The 18,835-nt window shown below is 42.4% G+C and overlaps 2 protein-coding genes across 3 annotated transcripts in view; both read right to left on the bottom strand.

Moving 5' to 3' along the window:
• Positions 1-3,531, bottom strand: part of LOC147178444 (FYVE, RhoGEF and PH domain-containing protein 3-like) — a 51,143-nt gene extending 47,612 nt beyond the window's left edge. Inside the window, exons 1-2 of one of the 2 annotated variants that reach the window (XM_086069450.1) lie at positions 3,191-3,531; positions 2,240-2,348 (exon numbers count right to left, since the gene is read on the bottom strand). In XM_086069450.1, the coding sequence (XP_085925576.1) occupies positions 2,240-2,261 (22 nt within the window). In that variant the 5' untranslated portion in view covers positions 2,262-2,348; positions 3,191-3,531. Of the gene's footprint in view, positions 1-2,239; positions 2,349-2,442; positions 3,118-3,190 lie in introns of those variants that run through there. The other variant, XM_086069449.1, reaches the window with a different exon arrangement.
• A 3,830-nt stretch (positions 3,532-7,361) lies between these two features.
• bicd2a (BICD cargo adaptor 2a) overlaps positions 7,362-18,835 on the bottom strand; it is a 37,227-nt gene continuing 25,753 nt past the window's right edge. The window contains exons 4-10 of the mRNA XM_086068380.1: positions 18,540-18,754; positions 18,222-18,453; positions 17,597-17,854; positions 16,474-16,677; positions 15,856-16,389; positions 15,279-15,430; positions 7,362-11,680 (exon numbers count right to left, since the gene is read on the bottom strand). Coding sequence (XP_085924506.1) covers positions 11,338-11,680; positions 15,279-15,430; positions 15,856-16,389; positions 16,474-16,677; positions 17,597-17,854; positions 18,222-18,453; positions 18,540-18,754 — 1,938 coding nt within the window. The 3' untranslated portion in view covers positions 7,362-11,337. The remainder of the gene's footprint in view (positions 11,681-15,278; positions 15,431-15,855; positions 16,390-16,473; positions 16,678-17,596; positions 17,855-18,221; positions 18,454-18,539; positions 18,755-18,835) is intronic.

The raw sequence follows: 18,835 nt of genomic DNA, 5'->3' as shown, positions 1-18,835 counted from the left end.
CGAAGTATTCTCCACACCGATTCACGACGTCCGAGTCGAGGTCAGCAGCACCCCATCTCCACTATACACAAGTGTTAAAGGTGAACTGCTTTTCTCTCCTCAGACGCCGGATGGTGGACCAGAATTTCTTCGAAGCCGTCCAAAAGTCGTTTTCCATGGCCTCACCGAACTCCTCCCATGTCCCAGTGGGTTCGACGATTGCCGCCACAACCACCTTATGGCCACAGCTCCGATCAGCCGCCTCATCAACGAGAGGCGCGGAACATGGTCCACTCGGCCATGTGCAGTGATTCTCTGGTGTTAAACCTCACACTTGTGAAGTTCCGCCTCTGTTTCTACCTTGGAAATCGGCTATTTTCCACCCACCCCCAGCTGTACATTAAACACAGGAATGGTGGCTCTGTAAAGGGGAAAAAAAGTGATGATGACTTTAAATACTTCAAACAATATTACAGTGTTACAATGAAGTGGTGGGGCCCAAAGTAATTATTTTTCACAGAACCCAAAATCGCTGGCAGAGTTCCAGCATGGCACAGGTCGCTGACAAAAACGTGCAAAAAGTCATCTTATATGGCCAGTGTGTAAAATGTAAGCCAAAGTCTGAAAAAAAGAAGATGGAACAAAGGAAGCCGAGTAGATAATATTCTCACCGTCCTGTTCATTTTCCTCTCGCTCAGTGTTTATCTGACAACGAGAGGAGATGTTTACATTGGCTTGGTTAAACACAGACAGGCTCGCATAGCTTTTGTTAATAATAAATAACTTAAACAGCGAGCCAGGACGTCTATGCTGGAGCATCTCACTGTTTAGTGAGAACCAGCATTGTGCTATATAACCTGGGGGGGATAATATATTTGTGATAACAGATATGCAAACGATAAGTCTTCGTCAACTTACTTGAACCCTGCAGTGGCCAAAATGAAAATAGGACAAAACGTGCATACACAGGCTGCTTTGGTTCCCATGTGGAAGGAATACTGTAAGCAACCTGAGAGAACAGTGGCAAAAAATAAATAAAAATGTGTGCGTGTGTAGAGAGGGGTTGGGTTGGGTACTGTAGTTTGATCTGGGACAAGAGGCAAATTACCAAAGAATAACAAAAGGCCTTGATTGAATGAAAGTGAGAGAAAACAGCTGGGATGTATTATGACCACCAGATGGCAGTGTTTTAATCTTTTCCCTATGTCATGTATAAATACAGAGCAGGGATGATTGTTAATATGAATAATAAATATTTACTGTAATTTCCTTAATTCGTGTCTGGCTACATTCCAGTTCATGTTAGCTTCTCTGTACAAGGAAAAAGTGACAGCAGAATCAACTTTGTGATTCAAAGAGCCAAGTGAACGTGGCTGACATAATAGATGATTGAGCCTTAATGAACTCTGCAAGTAGCCATAAAAAGTGTGTGTGGGGGGAGCAATTCTGTGTTGGTCTATGTTACTACAGTATGTCCACTAGATAGTAAAATAGTACAGTACTGTAGTTTTCTTTAAATGTATTGTAACCTACCTAATGGTACTTTCCCACCACAAATTACCAGCTCAACTTGGCTCATGTATATCAGTTTAACATTATGGAGTAGCCGGAGAAAATTCATGCAAGCGTGAAAAGAACATTCAAACGCCACACATTAGGACCTGAGCTGAAATTCGAAACCCGAACCTTAGAACTGTGAGGAAGACGTGTTAACCTATACCTCACCGCATTGCTTACAACTATCGAATAACCCAAGTCAAGACCTCAACTACACTACATTTGGACCGGAAGTAGTGACCTCTGCTTTTGTGTCACACAACCACACGCGCGCGCGCGCAAACACACACACTCTCTTCCTCTAGGCATCCTCCTCGCCCATCACAGTCACCCATGCAGAGTAAAGGCATGAATGATCACGTCTTTATCACGCTATCAGTAATTCTGATTTAGAATGTCTATGAAATCTCTCAGCAGTGTTAATGGTGAGGTCGGAACTCGGAACTAAAGAGTTCGGCCAAAATGTGCTCCAATATTTTGTCATGCCAGCTCTGGCAGAAACACGATCGAGGTCGACGTGGAGCCGATAAAAGCCCGCAGCTGTCCCGCTGACAGCTGGCAACAACACAAACATCTCCCTCCTCCCCCCTTTCTCAAAAGAACCGTTTCAAGACGTAACAGAAGCCGCGAGACGACCCGGAATCAAAACTTTGGAAAAACGACTTTTTAACAGCAATGCGCGTTCACAGACTCGGTAACTTACCAGTTGCTGAAAGTCCCTGCATCTTGCACAAAGTTGCTCAGCAGTCCTATCCTTTCCCAGGAGAAAGTGGAGCATCCAGCTTGGACAAGCGTCTCCTCTTCACGGACCCCTTCACAATAAATATTAATTTAAAACGAGAAAACAACCGGCCCACACGCTATGGACTCGTCATGGCTTCGCTAGTGGATAAAACAGATTTTAACCGAGTCATTGTGGAGTTGTTTTTTTCTTGTAAAATCGCCGTGGTCCTGCGTGGCTCCTTCCTCCTCCCTCTCCACACATAAAGAACTCTGTCCTGTCCTCCCTACTGCTGGAAAAATGAAAATGCGCGCTACCGGTGCCAAGCGCGCTCACGCCAAAACCCCATTCATTGAGTTCGACTTGGAAGTGACTTATCAAGTATAAAAAAAACAAAAAACACTTGGATCCTCTAGTGTCCTTTAAAACTACTAGCCTACATACAGTACTCAATAAAAAGTCATTTTGTGTTTTTAAAGTTTGGTTTAGCTCAACCAAGTGTGGCATTTGGGTATTTATTTTATACTAAAATGGTGATAGCTGTTTACTTTGAACACCCTGATAAGGATACTGTACATTTACAAGTATGCTATACAATTATACTAACAGTATACTGACAATAGGCCTACGCAGAATATACAAACTGAAAAGTATCTGAATGTACTTTTGAATAAGCACTCCACTATAGACTTTTGACTTTATACAAATTATATTAATGAATCAACTTTGTAAAATAATAAGTATATGTTAAACAATGGCACCAAATTGGAATTGAACCTATAAATAGTACAGAAATGTTTCTTACTGAACTCCCAAGTGCTTTAAGTTTAAAGATTGTATTATAATTCAAAGCTAATCGGGTATCGGAAGAATGATCAAATAGTGAATACACATATTCACATATTAACTTGAAAAAAACCCTTTATATCTTACCTCAAAGGCTGTTATGTAGTGCACAGCACAAATAATTACACCCCAACAGATTTGTTTCAAAAAATTGCACACTATACTAAAGATAAACAAATTTAAATAAGTAAAAATACCCCCACAAATGTGGGCAATTTGTCAATATGCACATGTACACAAAATTTATTTTATGTTGTTACAAAAAAAAAATACTAGCCATAAAAGTCTAGCAAAGCTAAATTATAAATTATTATTTTTTTAATCACAAGAGTATACAGTACTAATGTATATATTGAGCACTGTATTTTGGAAAAACTTAATAAGATGACCGTCAATAACATATCTGCCTTAATAGCTTCTGGGCCACCTATTCGTAAAGAAACCCGTGAATAGTAACTACTTGCTCCATGCATATGCTTTGAGCTGCTTTCCAATCAGATGAACGAGTCACTGCCTTTATGAGTCATAAACGAGTGACAGTAAGCCATGCACATCATAAGATAAATGCAAAGCCGTTGGAATTATTAGGTTGCTAATGTATGTGCCCGTAAGACAAATACACGACGACACTCGCCCCCAGCAGCTGTATTCAAATCGAGCTGATCATTGAATAGCATAAAGGGCGCAGCTTTTTAAACGTGAAGGGAAATCAGAATGGCAGAAGAAAACAAGCAAGCTCGTCTTGGTCAGACAAACAAAAATATTCACGAGCAATCTGATTTTGTTACAGGCATTCTTTACTACGTCACTATATATGGTGTTCCAATACCATTAATGTCATAAGTGATAATTGAATATGGAAAAATGTGGACATTTTAAATGTCCCTTTGTGGGACAAATGAAGGCTATCTTGATCAAAGGCTAGACGAGCTCCCCAACTATAAGGCAATCTTCTTTGAACTTTGACATTTTATTTTCAAAGGCTGAGCAAGAACCTTATTGACTACATACTACAGCAGACATCTTTCGACAGCATCTCGGGTTTTCTCCAAGAAAATGTTGTGTATAGCGTCAAGGCCCAGTGGCAGCCATTCACTGACTCCGGTACTCTAATTGGCAACGCATGACTCAAGTGTACAGTTATAAATTGACTCTATTTGTATCTCTGGGATGTCTGAAAGTACACACATAAAAGTACTTGGCAAATAAAACATCTTTAGAGAACAAAATGAATTATGTTATTCACATAAATGCATGTTTGTTTGTTTTTTTGCTAATGTTTGCTTGAGCTGAGCTAACAGTTGCTGTGATGATGAATATTAAAATATGCTGGAAAGTAAACGCAATCATGGTTTAAAAACTACATAGAGCTACTATATGTTGTTGTTGGTGCCAAGCTGTTTCCCTAAATCCACTAGTGTGTGTAAATGGCTGAAAGAGAAGCATTCACTTTGCCATTGTGTAGGATATGTCGCGTTAATCAAGTAGTCAAGTTTACGTTTTTTAGTTTACAGGGACCCTGCCATCCAATATGGCGGACACACTTATGACCAGAAAAAAAACATCTCAAAATGGAGCCTATATGTAATGTAATTCCCTCATATGTGGTTAAAGGATAACACAATCGCCAAGGCTTTTCACTTCGCTTTATTCCCACAAGCGGTAACAGAATTCACGCTCAATCAAGTGCTGCTATCGGCCACAATTAACTCACATCCAGTCACTCAAACACTGTGCCTCATTTAAGCTAACCTTCAAGCGTAAAGGTTCCTCTACCCTTTCATCTGCATGTTACTTGGCGCCGTCGACTTTAAAGACATCACAGCCACACTTAAAATAAAGTGAGAGAAACAAATGCAAGCAAAGAGCAATGTTTAGTTTGGTTTACTACAAGGTTGAAGCTAACCTAGCTAGCTTACCTTCACGTCTCGCACAGCTAGTTTACCTACATCTGGCAGATGAAGGTAAACACAGAGAGCTTGTGTCTCTTATTTTTTCTTATGTTGTCTTTTCTCTGGTTCCATCAAAAAGAGGATACTTGAAGTCTGATAAATTAATTTTTGGAGCATCTGCCATGACACTTACTCAACGAATTAGCTGATCAGCCCTCATGCATTGCCTACCACTGATGAGTGTGACATGAGCTACCTGGTTGTTTTTCCATTTTTTAAATCTTCTCTGGTGCTATGCTAATCACCACACACACTTGAGATGCTTTGTCAGCATTGTTTGTCTTGGTGGGGTAAATAAGCCTCCTACTGTTTGAATTAACAGTACTGTGGGGGTCACGGGATGTAGGGTGATCTGCAACGAAGCCCAGACGTTATGGCAAATACTGTAGCTCAGTAGTAAGTACATTATAAAACATGAAAATACTGTAGTATGTTTACGGTTAAGACATTAAAGTAGTCTGATACCCTTTACCATCCATATAGGTTGATAGACTACTGTATTTACCATTCCGAGTTAGGTCACAAGTCAAAATGGCAGTTTTATGCTGCGTTTGAAAAGGAGGGGCTTGAAGTCAGGCTTATCCCACTCGGAGAGTCCCATTCCGCCCTCAAAGCGATTGAGACAAATATAAACAACAAGGATGAGTGATTTCGATCAATTCTGTCATGTTGTGTCATGTGAACATGTCTTGTATTGCCTCGAAAGCTTTGATGTCTGAACTGACACAGTCCGAGTGTGACAAGCCGGATTTCACACTTTCCTCGAATGCATCATTTATCCTAAAAGGACACTCTCCGCTCATTGAAAAGCGTTGGAATTTGGATCATTGTAATTTGATTTGTGAGGATTGTTTGGATTTGAAAAAGTGATAACATGTTGTTTGACTACTATATACCTGGTTTGTATGTTGGTAAAAGGCAAAAGCAATACAATACGCCGTGGGAATGAAGTATTGCATTGTGGAAATACAAGAAATGCCGGGCTGCTCGGAATTGTCAATATAGCTAGTATATGTGCTGTATACAGTCCTGTATATAACATTGTGTAACTTTTGTGGCGTGTTAACTGTGTAGTCATCATCTTCAAAGTGACTCTGCGGTCAAATATGTGCAGTGGAGATAAAACTCAAGTGACTTCGTGTTGAATCACATCATGAGGCCGAGCTCACAGCTCTACTGGTCATGCATTTGTTTCCACCATCAATGGTCTTATTCCTGCTCCAGTGGTTCTCTCCTGAAACTGCGATTGTGTGCGCGCGCGTGTACTAAGGAGAGCCACGTGAGAGTGTATCCTCCTTCAGACCAGCTGATCGTGGCTCACTGCTTCTTCAGGCTCCACATGGATTGATCACATGGCAGATGCTCAGAAAGAGGGCTCTTTGTCGGCACAAACTCACAGACCAAATCTTAACTTGACGTCAGCGCTGTGCTGAAGCTCAACTCTGTCTTAGAGCGACACCAAGTGGTGCTTTTTAATAATGCTTCGTTGCAACGTCTCAGATGTGAAACAGCTGTTCTGCTGTGGGACTCCGCCCTAAACATTACTGCATGGAGTCATGGGAGCAGTCCTACTGACCCACATTTTGTCTGCCAGTCCAGCCTAGTGAGAAGGCCATGCAGGGGTACCAACAGAGGCTCCGCTTTTACAAAAGTGATGACAGACTTTATGCTACAAGTGATGCCTTGTGAGCCATTGCTTATTATTGCATTTTAAAAATATTTTTGGCGTGGTTATTAAAGGTTCAAGAGTTATAATGTAAATCAAGCAAATGAAAGGGAACCATTTTCCTTATGCCTTAATATCCATACATTTTTATCTATAGTGCGTTGTTCATATTTTTGTATTCTGGTGATGTCCCACACACTTTATGTAAATCAAGTGAAAGTGATTTTCTTTGCACTTAATCAGAAAGCAGGCTGTACGAGCCCAACAACTGCTGGTCTCCAGGGCCTGGACAGGAAACACTGGGGGCACCAAAGGTCAGAGGAAATTCGCTGCGATGAGATGCGTGGGTGTGTCCCCAGAGGGAAGTGAGGAAGGAGGGAAGCAGGAGAATGGGAGGAAAACAAGAGAGATGGCAGTTGGGCCTGAAGGCCGGCCGGGAAGAGGCAGCGGGAGTGTTGTTGTGCATTGTGTGAAATGTGATCTTGAAGCCCTCCACAGCTGGGAAGCTCTCCCATGCATGGCGTCCATCTGGGAGTGCTCAAGCTGCTACGTTTCGCCACACACTTCCCGAGTTAACCCTGCATCTGCTGCTGTGGAGGAGCTACTGTATACACACACAAAAAAAAACACGGAGACGCTCTGCGACTTAAGTCACGTTTATTGATTTTAGCCAGCATGACTACCTTTACACAGTTTCGACCACGTCCCAGCTGGAAAACAAACCACACACTTTAACCGGGTTAGTTCAGCAGTAATACATCAGATTCATCTCACGTCGTTTATGTCCTAATTTTCCAACACCCTAAAAAGTTTACCTGTTTGTTTTCACCGCTGTGTAAAGGTCCCATAACTGATGAACATGCATATGACATTTAGTTGTAATCAAGACCACTAATCATAATGCACATTATTGATAAGAATACAGTACTGCATGACAAGTCAAATAAATATTAACGTACAGGTGAAGTCATTATTTCATATAAAGATATCAAACTCTTATGGATCAATACTGAAAACACAATATGACAATATAAAGTTCGCACAGCTAGTTTAATTATCACAATGCTGCCGCTTCCAGCAAACAGAAAACCATTTTTATTTTTTTATCTTCAACTATCAGAATTGCACTTTTTTATTCTTCTTATCTTCACTTCCATATTGTTAACTTTGATGCCTCAACAAACGAGCACTGGCTATCATGGCACTATTCACGTTGGTTGATGCTAATTTAGTTTTCTGTTTCCTGAAAACAAATTGCTTAATAATGTAGAAAAAAAAACAGATTTGAAAAATAAAAAATGAAAAAAGACAAACATAAGATAAAATGCGCTCTCTGCACATTTTTTCCAATAATACTATCCATACCAATGACCTTCACCAAACAAAGCTTGTAGTTTCCAACAACACTCAGCTCCACAAACACACTAAAGATGCTTGGAGCCGTTTGTTCAACAACAGGAGGCCAAAGGGACTTTTGGTTCTCAACGTTTGATTTAAAAACAAAACATTTTGTTAATACCCCTGAATTTTTTGAGAGGATCACTGACCAGCAGAATTCAATACAATCTTAGATTTACTGAGCTAATTCTAAAACTAACTTCTGAGTCATGCAGAAAGGGGCACAATTCCCTTTGCGCTTATTGCTGCTCATAGTCATTTCGAGTCTCAAGCCCTCACCCGGCGAGACAAAAACATAAAATGCTAGACTAAAATTCTCCCTTGAAACAATGAAAGGCACTACTGGTCAGAAACAATGAACTAAACCAAACAAAAAGCTCTCCAGCCCAACGGACACCTTTTGCAGTTGGTGCTTGTCTGTCAGACCTTAAACGGTGTACCAAGATTTGGCACGTTAAACCAAGAGAGAATGAAACAATTCCAATTTGGAATTTAATGGTCGCAATTGCAGAGAATTCTGAAGGTCAGTGATCCCATTTCAGTGGAACGCCCTCGGTAAGAAGCTAGGAAAAGTCGCATCGCTCAAAGTTTCCCAAGACACAACTTACCGATTCAAGTGAGAGCGTTGTCAAGTTTCATTGCGTTATTTTCAACTATTCCTAGGAATAATAAATACATGAAAAACCCCAGAATTAGATCACCCTGGATTTTTGTAGCGAATATGGCAGTAGAACAAACATAACAGATAAATAACAGCACAACATATGATGAAACATATCAAAGAATGAGTAACTGATGTATAATTCCTTTAGGATTAGGCAAAAGTTGTAGCTCTGTGGTTTGTGGAGTAAACTTGAGTCGAGTACATATTTTGTGGGACACACATATAGTAATAACTTCCACTTATAATATCCTATACTGAATATCTCACAAACCGTAGCACTACCACACTTTCCTAAAGGTTAATCATAATCTGTTAAAAGTTCTATATAATGAAAGTGCACAGATTAAAAACAAACTAAAACAAAAATAAAACAAACATGGACCAATAGTAATAATAATTAAAAAAACATCTCTGCTTTCTCACAGATGGTTGAGATTAGCCAATCATAATCAATTAGCAGGATTTAACCCAGAGATGATGATTCTTTCGTGTACACAAATTTGTGAGTAATGCTTTTGACATGCAGGATGTTTTATATGATAGTATCATGTGGAGAGCGACGGAAAGATGGGGCGATAGGAGGTAGGAGGAGCCGATCGGGTGACACCGCATCAAATGGACGCAGATTTAGGCAGGTAGGAATCAAAGTAAAGACCGCGCATATGCTGGGGTCTATTTAACGCTCATCTTTTACTGAGCTTGAACAGCCAAGCCCTCAGTTTTCTCCTCCAAAAACGAAACAAGCTTCTCCCTCGGAAATGTCGACAACTCTCTGTCCTCCACTGTCGTATACGTGCGATATGAGAAGAAGAGCGATGGACTTGTGAGGAGGTTGTTCATCTCCTCCTCCATCTCCATGCTGCGAGCGCTCGCTTTAGTGGCGCTCACTCAAGCAGGGTTGACGCGACGCTGATATTGTGCCGTGAGGAACAAACACGAGAGCAGGATCCTGCAAGATCCTTCACCTGAACAAGGTCATGTTAAAAATATAGAGATTCATATATATATACTGGTAGAAATTTTTTTGCAAAATTTGCTCCATCTTGCAGGGATCCCTCGCATCAACCCTGCTTTTAGAATCATAAAGCTAATGTTTCTATGATCCACAAGAAATACATTTGAGTATAAACACAAGCCCCACTCAATTTTTAACTATTTGCGTAACAACAAGTTCGGCAAAGGGTTAAAGTTATTCTGGCTACTAAGACAGTACTTTGCTTTGTCCTCGCACACAAAGTAAAAAAAGGGAGGATGAGGTTCCATTTGAACACACATCAGTAACACACACACACGACTTCTAAAGGGGTTCGTCACAAGAATGAGGACGTTACCTGTCCTGAACCCACACAAATCCTCAATTGTAGGGATGCTGGCAAGCTCATGCTCCTCTTGGCCAATTGGAGACAAGAGAAACACGTAGATGGAGTAAGGGAGAGTAGAACACAAGATCACCGGATAAATCTATCCAGTGTTTGCTTTGTCAGGCACTTTCGCCGCGTGGTTTGTCCGTCTGGAGATTCATCATCCAATTTGTGCTCTTTTAGGATTGAAAATAAGCATTTTGTTCAAAACTAGATCGTAGCTCTGTTCACAGTAATCAAGAAATATATATTTTTTGCCAGAAGGTTGAACCTGAGGCACCGATGCTGAAGCGCACTTATTTTAAGTTTGAGGATCGATTTGTCAAATATCCCGTCTCCCTCCTCATATGGCTCTGAAATAATCCATTGCAACATGAATAGGTTCTACTGGAAAGACCCCCTACGTTCAACCGACAATGCAGTACACGAGTACCTCGACAAAAGAAAAGCACTTAAAAAGCTCATACAGCTGCAAAAAGCCATGCGTTTCTATTGTGCATGAGCCGTATTGCTGCATTAGCGTCACAGCTTCAACTCGAAAGCAATCCTGAAATAACAAACAGCCGCGGTCACAGGTGCTCCTTTTACTGTAAAAAGTTCCTGATTTTCATGTATCGATTCAAACGGCACACGCCCCTGGTCCGACTGCAGGGCGAGCTTGCATATTTCTCTTCAATCTTGTAAACATTTAACAGTGCTCAGCTGAGCTTTTTTTTATTTGTATTTATTGTTGCAAGGAGCACCCGTGCCACCAGATGTCATCTTTGGACATCATCCTGTTTAACACAGCTCCATGATGTGTTCCTGTTGCCGGGCAACAGACACGGTCAGGAGGCGAAAAAGCACAAATGCCACCTTGTACTTGCTATGTACAGCACAAAGACTATGGAAAGAATAGACACTCCAGTATAGCCGCTAAGTCCCCTGAACATAATCAGGGCAATGCAATCCACATGCCTTATTTGTCTACTACAGTCCAAAAGTCTTGCGCACACTGTACACACACCTGTGCATCACCAAGCCTCGACACTATCACACACAAGCAGATGGTTAGTCACACAGTAGTCCCTAGAGGAGCACAGGCCAACCAGGGAGCAAAGCGAGCGAGTGGGGCTCTTTAACACTATGGCAGGGAGGGGCTGACCCGTCAGGCCCCCTCCCCTCTGTACACTTGCACACACTCTGCAGCCGCTTCAGTCGCAGTAGATCTTGTACTTCTCGCTGCAGAAGACGGCGGGCCCGCCCAGGAGGCCGCTGGGCATGGCGTTGCCGCGCTCGGCTTGGCAGATGATGCCCTGGCTCGCGTTGGGGTTGCCGGCGGCGCTGGCCGAAGCCTTGCTGCGGGTTTTAGATCGCATGCCGGTGCCTGTGCGGCGCGTCTGCTCGTGGTCGAACTCCAGGTCCTCCAGCCGCTGTGTCAGGGCCAGCTTCTGCTGGATGGCCATCCGCAGCAGAGAGTTGAGGGTCTTCTTTTCATCCTCTGCCGCAGCCAGTTGTCTCTGCATGGCCTCCAACTGAGTGACATACTCGTCACAACTGGAAGTGAAACAAAGCATGGAAAACTTTTACTGGGTGAGGATGGCATGATAGTCACTTAAACATTCTACCATTATGACAGTTACAGTATTGTAAATCCAACACCACCGTTATGTTGCATAAAAACATGTTTTTTTTTACTGTACTTGTTTTACATGGACTAATATAAAGTTGTAAAAGTGGATACATCCACTCATAAATGCAGGTGCTTGTCCAAAAATTTGAAAATCCTCGAAAAGTTATAATAATAATTTCCATAATTCCATTCAAAAAGGCAAACTTTCATAGATTATAGATTCAGGGCTGTACTGTATTACAAGAGGAAAATGAAGGCCACCAGACCCAAAAACAAAGAGCTGACAGCAATCATGGCGCATCAAGGCAGTGATTAAGGCAAAGAGATTCCCAACCAACTACTGAAGATTGATATATCGTTTTGAACATTAATACCATCCATCCAGTCATCCATGCATGGTGATTTCTTCACAATATTCAAATTTTCTGAAATCCTGTTTTCATGGGTCTTATGAACTGGAAGCCCAAATAATCTAAAAATAAGCAAATAAATACTTGAAATCAGTTCAATTGTGGCCCCTGAATCTATAATCTATAAAAGTTTGACTTTTTGAATGGAATTAAGGAAATGATTCAACATTTCGAAGATATTCACATTTTTTGACGAGCACCTGTATGTACCGCGTTGCATACACGCGCGTACAAACACACTCTTTTCAGATTGTTCTTCTTTGCCGCCACCAGGTGGAGCTATTGCGCCCCCAGGTCTATACAGACGTCTGCGACATTAACCAGTTCTGTTCTCATACGTTTGTCACTAAACTGGTTCCATTATAATAATTAATTACCTTTTAAAAACTCTCTCCACTTGAAAACCAAGAGCCACATGCAAGAACCCATTACACATAAGGAAGACAAAGAAATTAAAATCTAGCTTCACACTCAACATTGTTGCTCATTCTGTGGCACACCTCACACCTCATATTGACTTTTCAAACAAAAGTCAGATCATATTGCTGTTATTCTTTTACCATATGAGCAAAATAGTGCACAACAGCGCACTGTCACACATGACTACTGCATGCATGCTGCACTATGACGATGTCATCCATCACTTTGATGCGTGTCACTGAACAGGTAAAAAAGTGACAGAGACTCACTCACAAAGTCCCTCACAAAGACATCAAAGTGACATTCCTTGGATGACAACTCCCCTCCACTGAGGGAGGAGTATTTTATTTCATATGTTCTCCAATGGTTACATCACCCTTCTCCTATTTCTCTGTCGGTTACAATATTCACAGTGCACTGTGTGTCTGTGTTTATTTCCCTAAATGTTCTGATGCTGTGGCCTCCAGTTATAGTATAATGCTGATGCCCAGTTTATTTTATCATTAGGTCACACCTTTTGTTTACTTCCCAGGCCAAATCAATTTAAAAAATGCTTTTTAAATGTAATTTGGAGTTATATTCCTTTCTAGTTACAAGACACAGAAAAACAAACAAACTAATGTGTTCACGTGTAATAAGGATACTGTTGTTTTAAATATTTGGTGGGCAGATTCTCAAAACAGTGAGACCATGTGCAGATGTTTTGCTGCGCGCGGGTTACACGTGCTTGCAGAATGTGAACCCGACTGACCGCCGGACAAACATGTCCATAGCCCCTCCCTTGTGTGTGCAGTTCGATTCCCAGTGGGCCACACACACAGACAAAAGGGATCAGTCCTGCTTCATTAAACCCACCACGATACAGGAGGTAGGGCGGGTGGGTCGACTTAAGGGTGGGTGGGGCCTAAGAGGGATTTTCCCGGGAAACAACTGAGGAGTCTATTCTTGGGACTGCTTGGACACAATAGGAGTGTTTCTGTGCTGGTGATAGGGTGAGAGGCACAATGGCAGGGAAGGCTGCTGAATAGATATCACATTCGCAAATTTAACAAACAGCAACTTTTCGGCACCATGTGACGAAAATCACTTGTCACATGATCTCTCAACTATTGCATCATTCATGCAGACGTAATTCGGAATGACTAAGAAGCACACAGCTGCTGTGTTGTCTGGAACCTGATTGGTCATGCTGGGTTGGCTATCCCGCAAAGAGAAGGCTGGAGGAGGTTTAATTGAATGATGACGGGAGACAACAACTAACAAAGGGGCAGCAGGTCCGACAAGGGTGAGGAGCAAAAGTGACTCAGGCGAATGGCTCGGCTGTTAATCAGAGGTGGCCTGCAATGAGAACATGTTTTGGGAATGTGAAGAGGCAAGAGCTAAACTTGACACCGGAAGCTGCAGCTGGAAAGACAGCAGTCCAGATATAAAAACAACATACAGACCCCTACTCGATAATTCAAACTATGAACTCAAACACAAAAACCACACATTTCTCCTTTTGGTTTCAAAACACTAACATTTCTCCACCATCGACTGGCATTACCATGGTGGTGAACACAGAGAGAGAGAAAAAAACAGCACGTGATGGGCTCTTTCCTCCCTTTCTTCTTCAGGAGGTGAGAAGCAGCGCTTGGTGGTGGTGAGGAAGGATGAAGGGGTGGATACACAAAGGAAAGAGTGTGGGAAAACTCCAGTCCCTCACAGTCCCCCAACCTAACCTTCTGCTGTATAGGACAGAATTTACATACCAATATAAGGATCCCATAAACAGAGTGTAATTCATGCGGAGGAAACAGAACTAGAGCCTGACAGATATTGTCATCAAGGGAGGTGTTTTGGAGGAGAAAACACATGATGAAGAGCAACAAAAGCGTGATTAGTGAGCCCTTACAGGATTCCATACACAACCTGCGGCCATTTGGTTCAGCAGTGGCCTTTTAAATGTGCAGTCTAGGGAGTTGTTCATGTTCAATCCCTATGCACTGAAAGAAAACCAACACTCTAATACCCCCATCTCTCCTTGGACCACTACCTGAGTCGGGCTGTGGATTAAAGTGTGGTCATAAATGTGGAACAGAGAGCTGTCTTAATGCAGCCATTTGGGTCAGAGATGATGTTCACAGGACCGTAAGTGCGATGACAACTAAGCACGGCTTGGCAGGGAAAACACACCTCTTGCAGCCAGTCATCGATCTAACACACACCTGAGATGGTGAAAGTTTCAGCAAACTCAAAAGTAAACACGTCGTCAGGGATGCATTTGAGTCAAGGGGTCGATGTGTAATCCGGACCAAACTAAAGTGGGATTACACACAGAACCTTTGACCGGCTTCTCTTTGCAATACCAAAAGATTAGTGAGTGCATTGGACCATGGTGCCCCTCCTTTTGACATACGCAGATCAAAACATCTTACTGAGACACACACACAGATCAAAAACAAGGTCTTTCACACAACAAACACACCCACGGGGTACTCGAGTGTACATAAACTGATACGTGATCAACAGATTATCTACCATGTGTTGCTGTTAGTACCTTAAAGAAATGTCGTTAAACAACTGTGTATTAACATAGGAAACTACATTCTCAATCACGCAACATCACAATGATACCAAAGAGTAGCTGACTATCTTAAATGTTTGTACAACCTATGACATGAACTGGGAAGAAGTCTGCCAAGTGTCTTACCGTGTGGCAAACATAGCTCGGAGGGAGGAAAAGGTGGCCGCGTCCTCCTTCAGGGTTTTGAGCTCATTCCTCAATTTCATCATGGTCTCAGTCACCATAGCCTTCTCGTTTTCGTACTTGCTCTTCAGGTTGGCAAGAGCAACTTCAGCAGTCTGTAGGCAGCAACAAAATAGAATAACGTAAGTCAAGTTGGAAGCCAAAGACAACAATTCACTTTTATGATAGATCTACTTAATTCTGCCATAAGTACAGTAAATCATACAGATAGCTTGGTGGCAAGCTCTTTTGCTTCCATTGTTGTTCATAAATGAAGGGCTTTCAGGTCTCTGTTGTGATTTAACCACACAAACTTCAAAGAGACAACTGCATACAGTATACGAATCGGCTCCACTTCTTTGTGCAGCTGACACCAAAGGACAGCTGTCCCCACCCATGTTAGCTATAGACCACATTCACATTTGCTCAACAGCTGAAACGCCTTGAAATAGCTTCTACCCCACACCTCTTCTTTTTCTCTCCTTCAAGCAAGGCAAACGGACACATTTGGGATACTCGATTATCTGCAAGACAAACTGACCTGCTTGTTAGCCTTCAGAACAGTCCTCAGAGTCGCAATCTGTTCCCTCTTTGTGCTGAGAAGGGATTTCAGCTTGAGGATCTCCTCCATGCAGGCCTCTTTGTCCTTGTCGGCCACGGTGCCGAGCTCCAGAGAGGCCACCCTCTGGCGCGACAGCTCTGTGGTGCGGTCAACGGCCAGCTGCAAGTGCTTGATCTGGTCCCTGATGATGGCCACCAGATTGTAGATGTTCATGGGCTCGCGGCGGTGGTCGGACACAGGAGAAGGCAGGGAGGAGCCATCATTGAGCTCGGTCTTAGCGGGCTCGGGGAAGAGGCCCTTGGTGAGCAGGATGGGAGAGCGGCGGCCACGGCCTTCGGGGCTGCTACGCCCACCCTTGCCCTCCTTGTAGAAGTCGAGCATAACGCGGTTGGGGGTCTCATTGTTGCACATGCACACGTGGTTGTAGAGGGTCGCCAGTTCTTCGCTGAACGTGACCAGCTCGTCTTGAGCCACACTCAGACTGCCCTGAGATTCGCCCGCCACATCACTCAGCTGATAGCAAAGGGACAGAAATGCGTAAATTAGCGTAAACGGACATTATGATGACTTTCAAGTAGGATGTCAGATTAAATTTACCTTGCGCAACTCCTTCTCCATCTTGGCCTTCTCGTCTTTCTCTAAACCTCTTGTCTTCTCCAGAGTGGACAGCTTCTCTCCGAGTGTACTGACATCGTTCTCCAGCCGGGTGCGCTCATCTTCATAACGGGACTGACACGCCTGATATTCTGCCTTTAAAGTCTTGAGTTCCTCCTTCAGCTCGCCAGCTTCTGAAACTGCAACCTAGAAGAGCAAAGATGACAGTAACTGAACCTTTCCTTAACATGGGGCGAAAAAAACACTTTTACCCCATATGGTCCAAAATGTAGACACTCCTTGTAATTGTGATAACTAATTAATTTATGAATATTTTTTTTTACTTTCGACCACTTAAAATATTCAGTGGCATCATATCTATTCCATACAAATAGTTTTTATGTATTTATTTATTTTTTATGTTATCTATGGACAATAAAAGCAATAGTGTGCAAACAGCAAAACTAACTATAATGTATATAAACACATTTTGTCCAGAATTGTCACTTTGACCTTGCACGTGTGTGCACTTGAGAGTTACTAAATCCACGCACGCACGCACGTTCTATCAATCCTGACCATACTGGCTTGTTTTAGTGCAACTATGGCCACGTGGCAAAGACATACAATCATCTCAAGCAAAAATTATAAATAGCTCTCTAGCGCCACCTGGTACATTATGATTTTCAAGACTCAACTCACATTTTTTATTTTCCACCTTTAGTTGAGGTCACACTGAAGGGATAAATTGGGTAATCATGGGAAATGCACTAAAACACATCAGGTGTATAGTGCATCAAAAAACATGCAAAATAATGATTTTCAATGGGAGTCAATGGGTCAAAATGTTGTACAAATACTCCTTTCACACTATAAATATTTGGCTCCCACATATATTAATGAGTCATGACAATAATAATAATTAAAAATAAATGATGGTTGGAGCCATTTTGAATTTCAACATGTTTGGGCAATATGAGTGAAATTTCAGTCCCCTCAGTGATTTAAAAAAAAAGAAAGAAGTTTTATCTATGATATTATTATTAATCATAAAATGTCAAATTTTTGTACAAATACCGCACAAGTTGTTATTTCTACTCTACTGAAGTCCAAGAAACCTCCTCACCTTGTACTTGCACTCCAGGATCTCTGGCCCATTGATGTCCACCTCGTAGTAGTCTCCGTCTTCGTTGCTGTCGCGTTCTTTCTCGTTGTCCAGGGCAGACTGGCGCTCCTTGCTGGCCTGCAGCTTGCGGATGGCATTGAGGTTCTCTGTCAGACGGTTTACCTTCTCCTGGTGCTCTGACAGAGCACCATTGGCCTGCTCAAGTTGTTTCTGCGAGTCCTGCAGAGTGGACAGCAGGTTGACCTTCTCACGCTCCATCTGAGGAGAGATGACCACACCAAGATTGCAATGAGTTGTTGATGTTTATGTTTAACAAGAGGCAGAGTAGAAAAACTAATATTTGTAAAAAATATCCAGATTCTTTCTCGTAACCATGGTAGCCAGTCAGAGAGATAAGAGTTGAATTGATGGAGTGGCAATGAAGCAGATGGCAGGTCAACTGGTGCCAACACTCACTGTGCAACTGCAGGATCTGAAGAGTGTGTGCTTCAATGTGTAACCCAACAACATCCCACCACCTATCTTAGCTTACAACCCACAGTAAGTCCTGTCTCTTAGGCTGTGTTATAAGTTACACAAAATAAAATGGAGATGCCTTCAATACGGTCTTGTCCAAAATGCAAACCTGAATCAGTTGCTGCTTAAGCTTCTGGATCTCGGAGATGTTCAGCTCACTCAGTAGATCATCCACAAGACTGGGTGCTGGGTGGAAGAGCTCTTCCTCTTTGGACATGCGGTTGTCATCGGTGAGCAGCTTGCTGAAGCCATTCTCGTAACCATGAAGAGCATCGTCATTGTTGGGCTCAGTGGTAGCATCGTCAGAGAATTTCAGGCCGTCCAGAGAGATACTGAGAGGACTGCAAGGGGGAAAGTGAGGGTGGTCTGAGAACATCTAATGGTATTTAAAGATGATCCAGACATTCTGGCACTGTTCATCACTTACCTGTTGTAAAGTGTGTCGCCAATGTTCATGTAGTGGGACAGCTCTTTCCTCAGAGAAGCTTTCAGCTCACGCTCAGTCTTGATGGTTTCAAGGGCTTCACCCAGCTGACGCTCAGCAATCTCTTTTAGGCGGATGGCATCCTCCAGTTGGCTGTTCAGGAATTGCATATCCTCCTCCAGACGACGGATTTCATGCTTCAAACCCTCAAACTCAACCTAGGTAGGCAAAAAAAATAAGAAGCAGAGATAACAAAGGTTTGGTGTATTATGCAATCCTATAGGACGTTATTTGCACAA

Source organism: Leptonotus elevatus, chromosome 2, assembly GCF_054856555.1.
Source record: "Leptonotus elevatus isolate MCC_2025b chromosome 2, RoL_Lele_1.0, whole genome shotgun sequence".
In the NCBI taxonomy this organism is placed as follows: Eukaryota; Metazoa; Chordata; class Actinopteri; order Syngnathiformes; family Syngnathidae; genus Leptonotus; species Leptonotus elevatus.
Note: the sequence above shows the minus strand (reverse complement) of the source record. Positions and strands in the feature narration are given on the sequence as shown.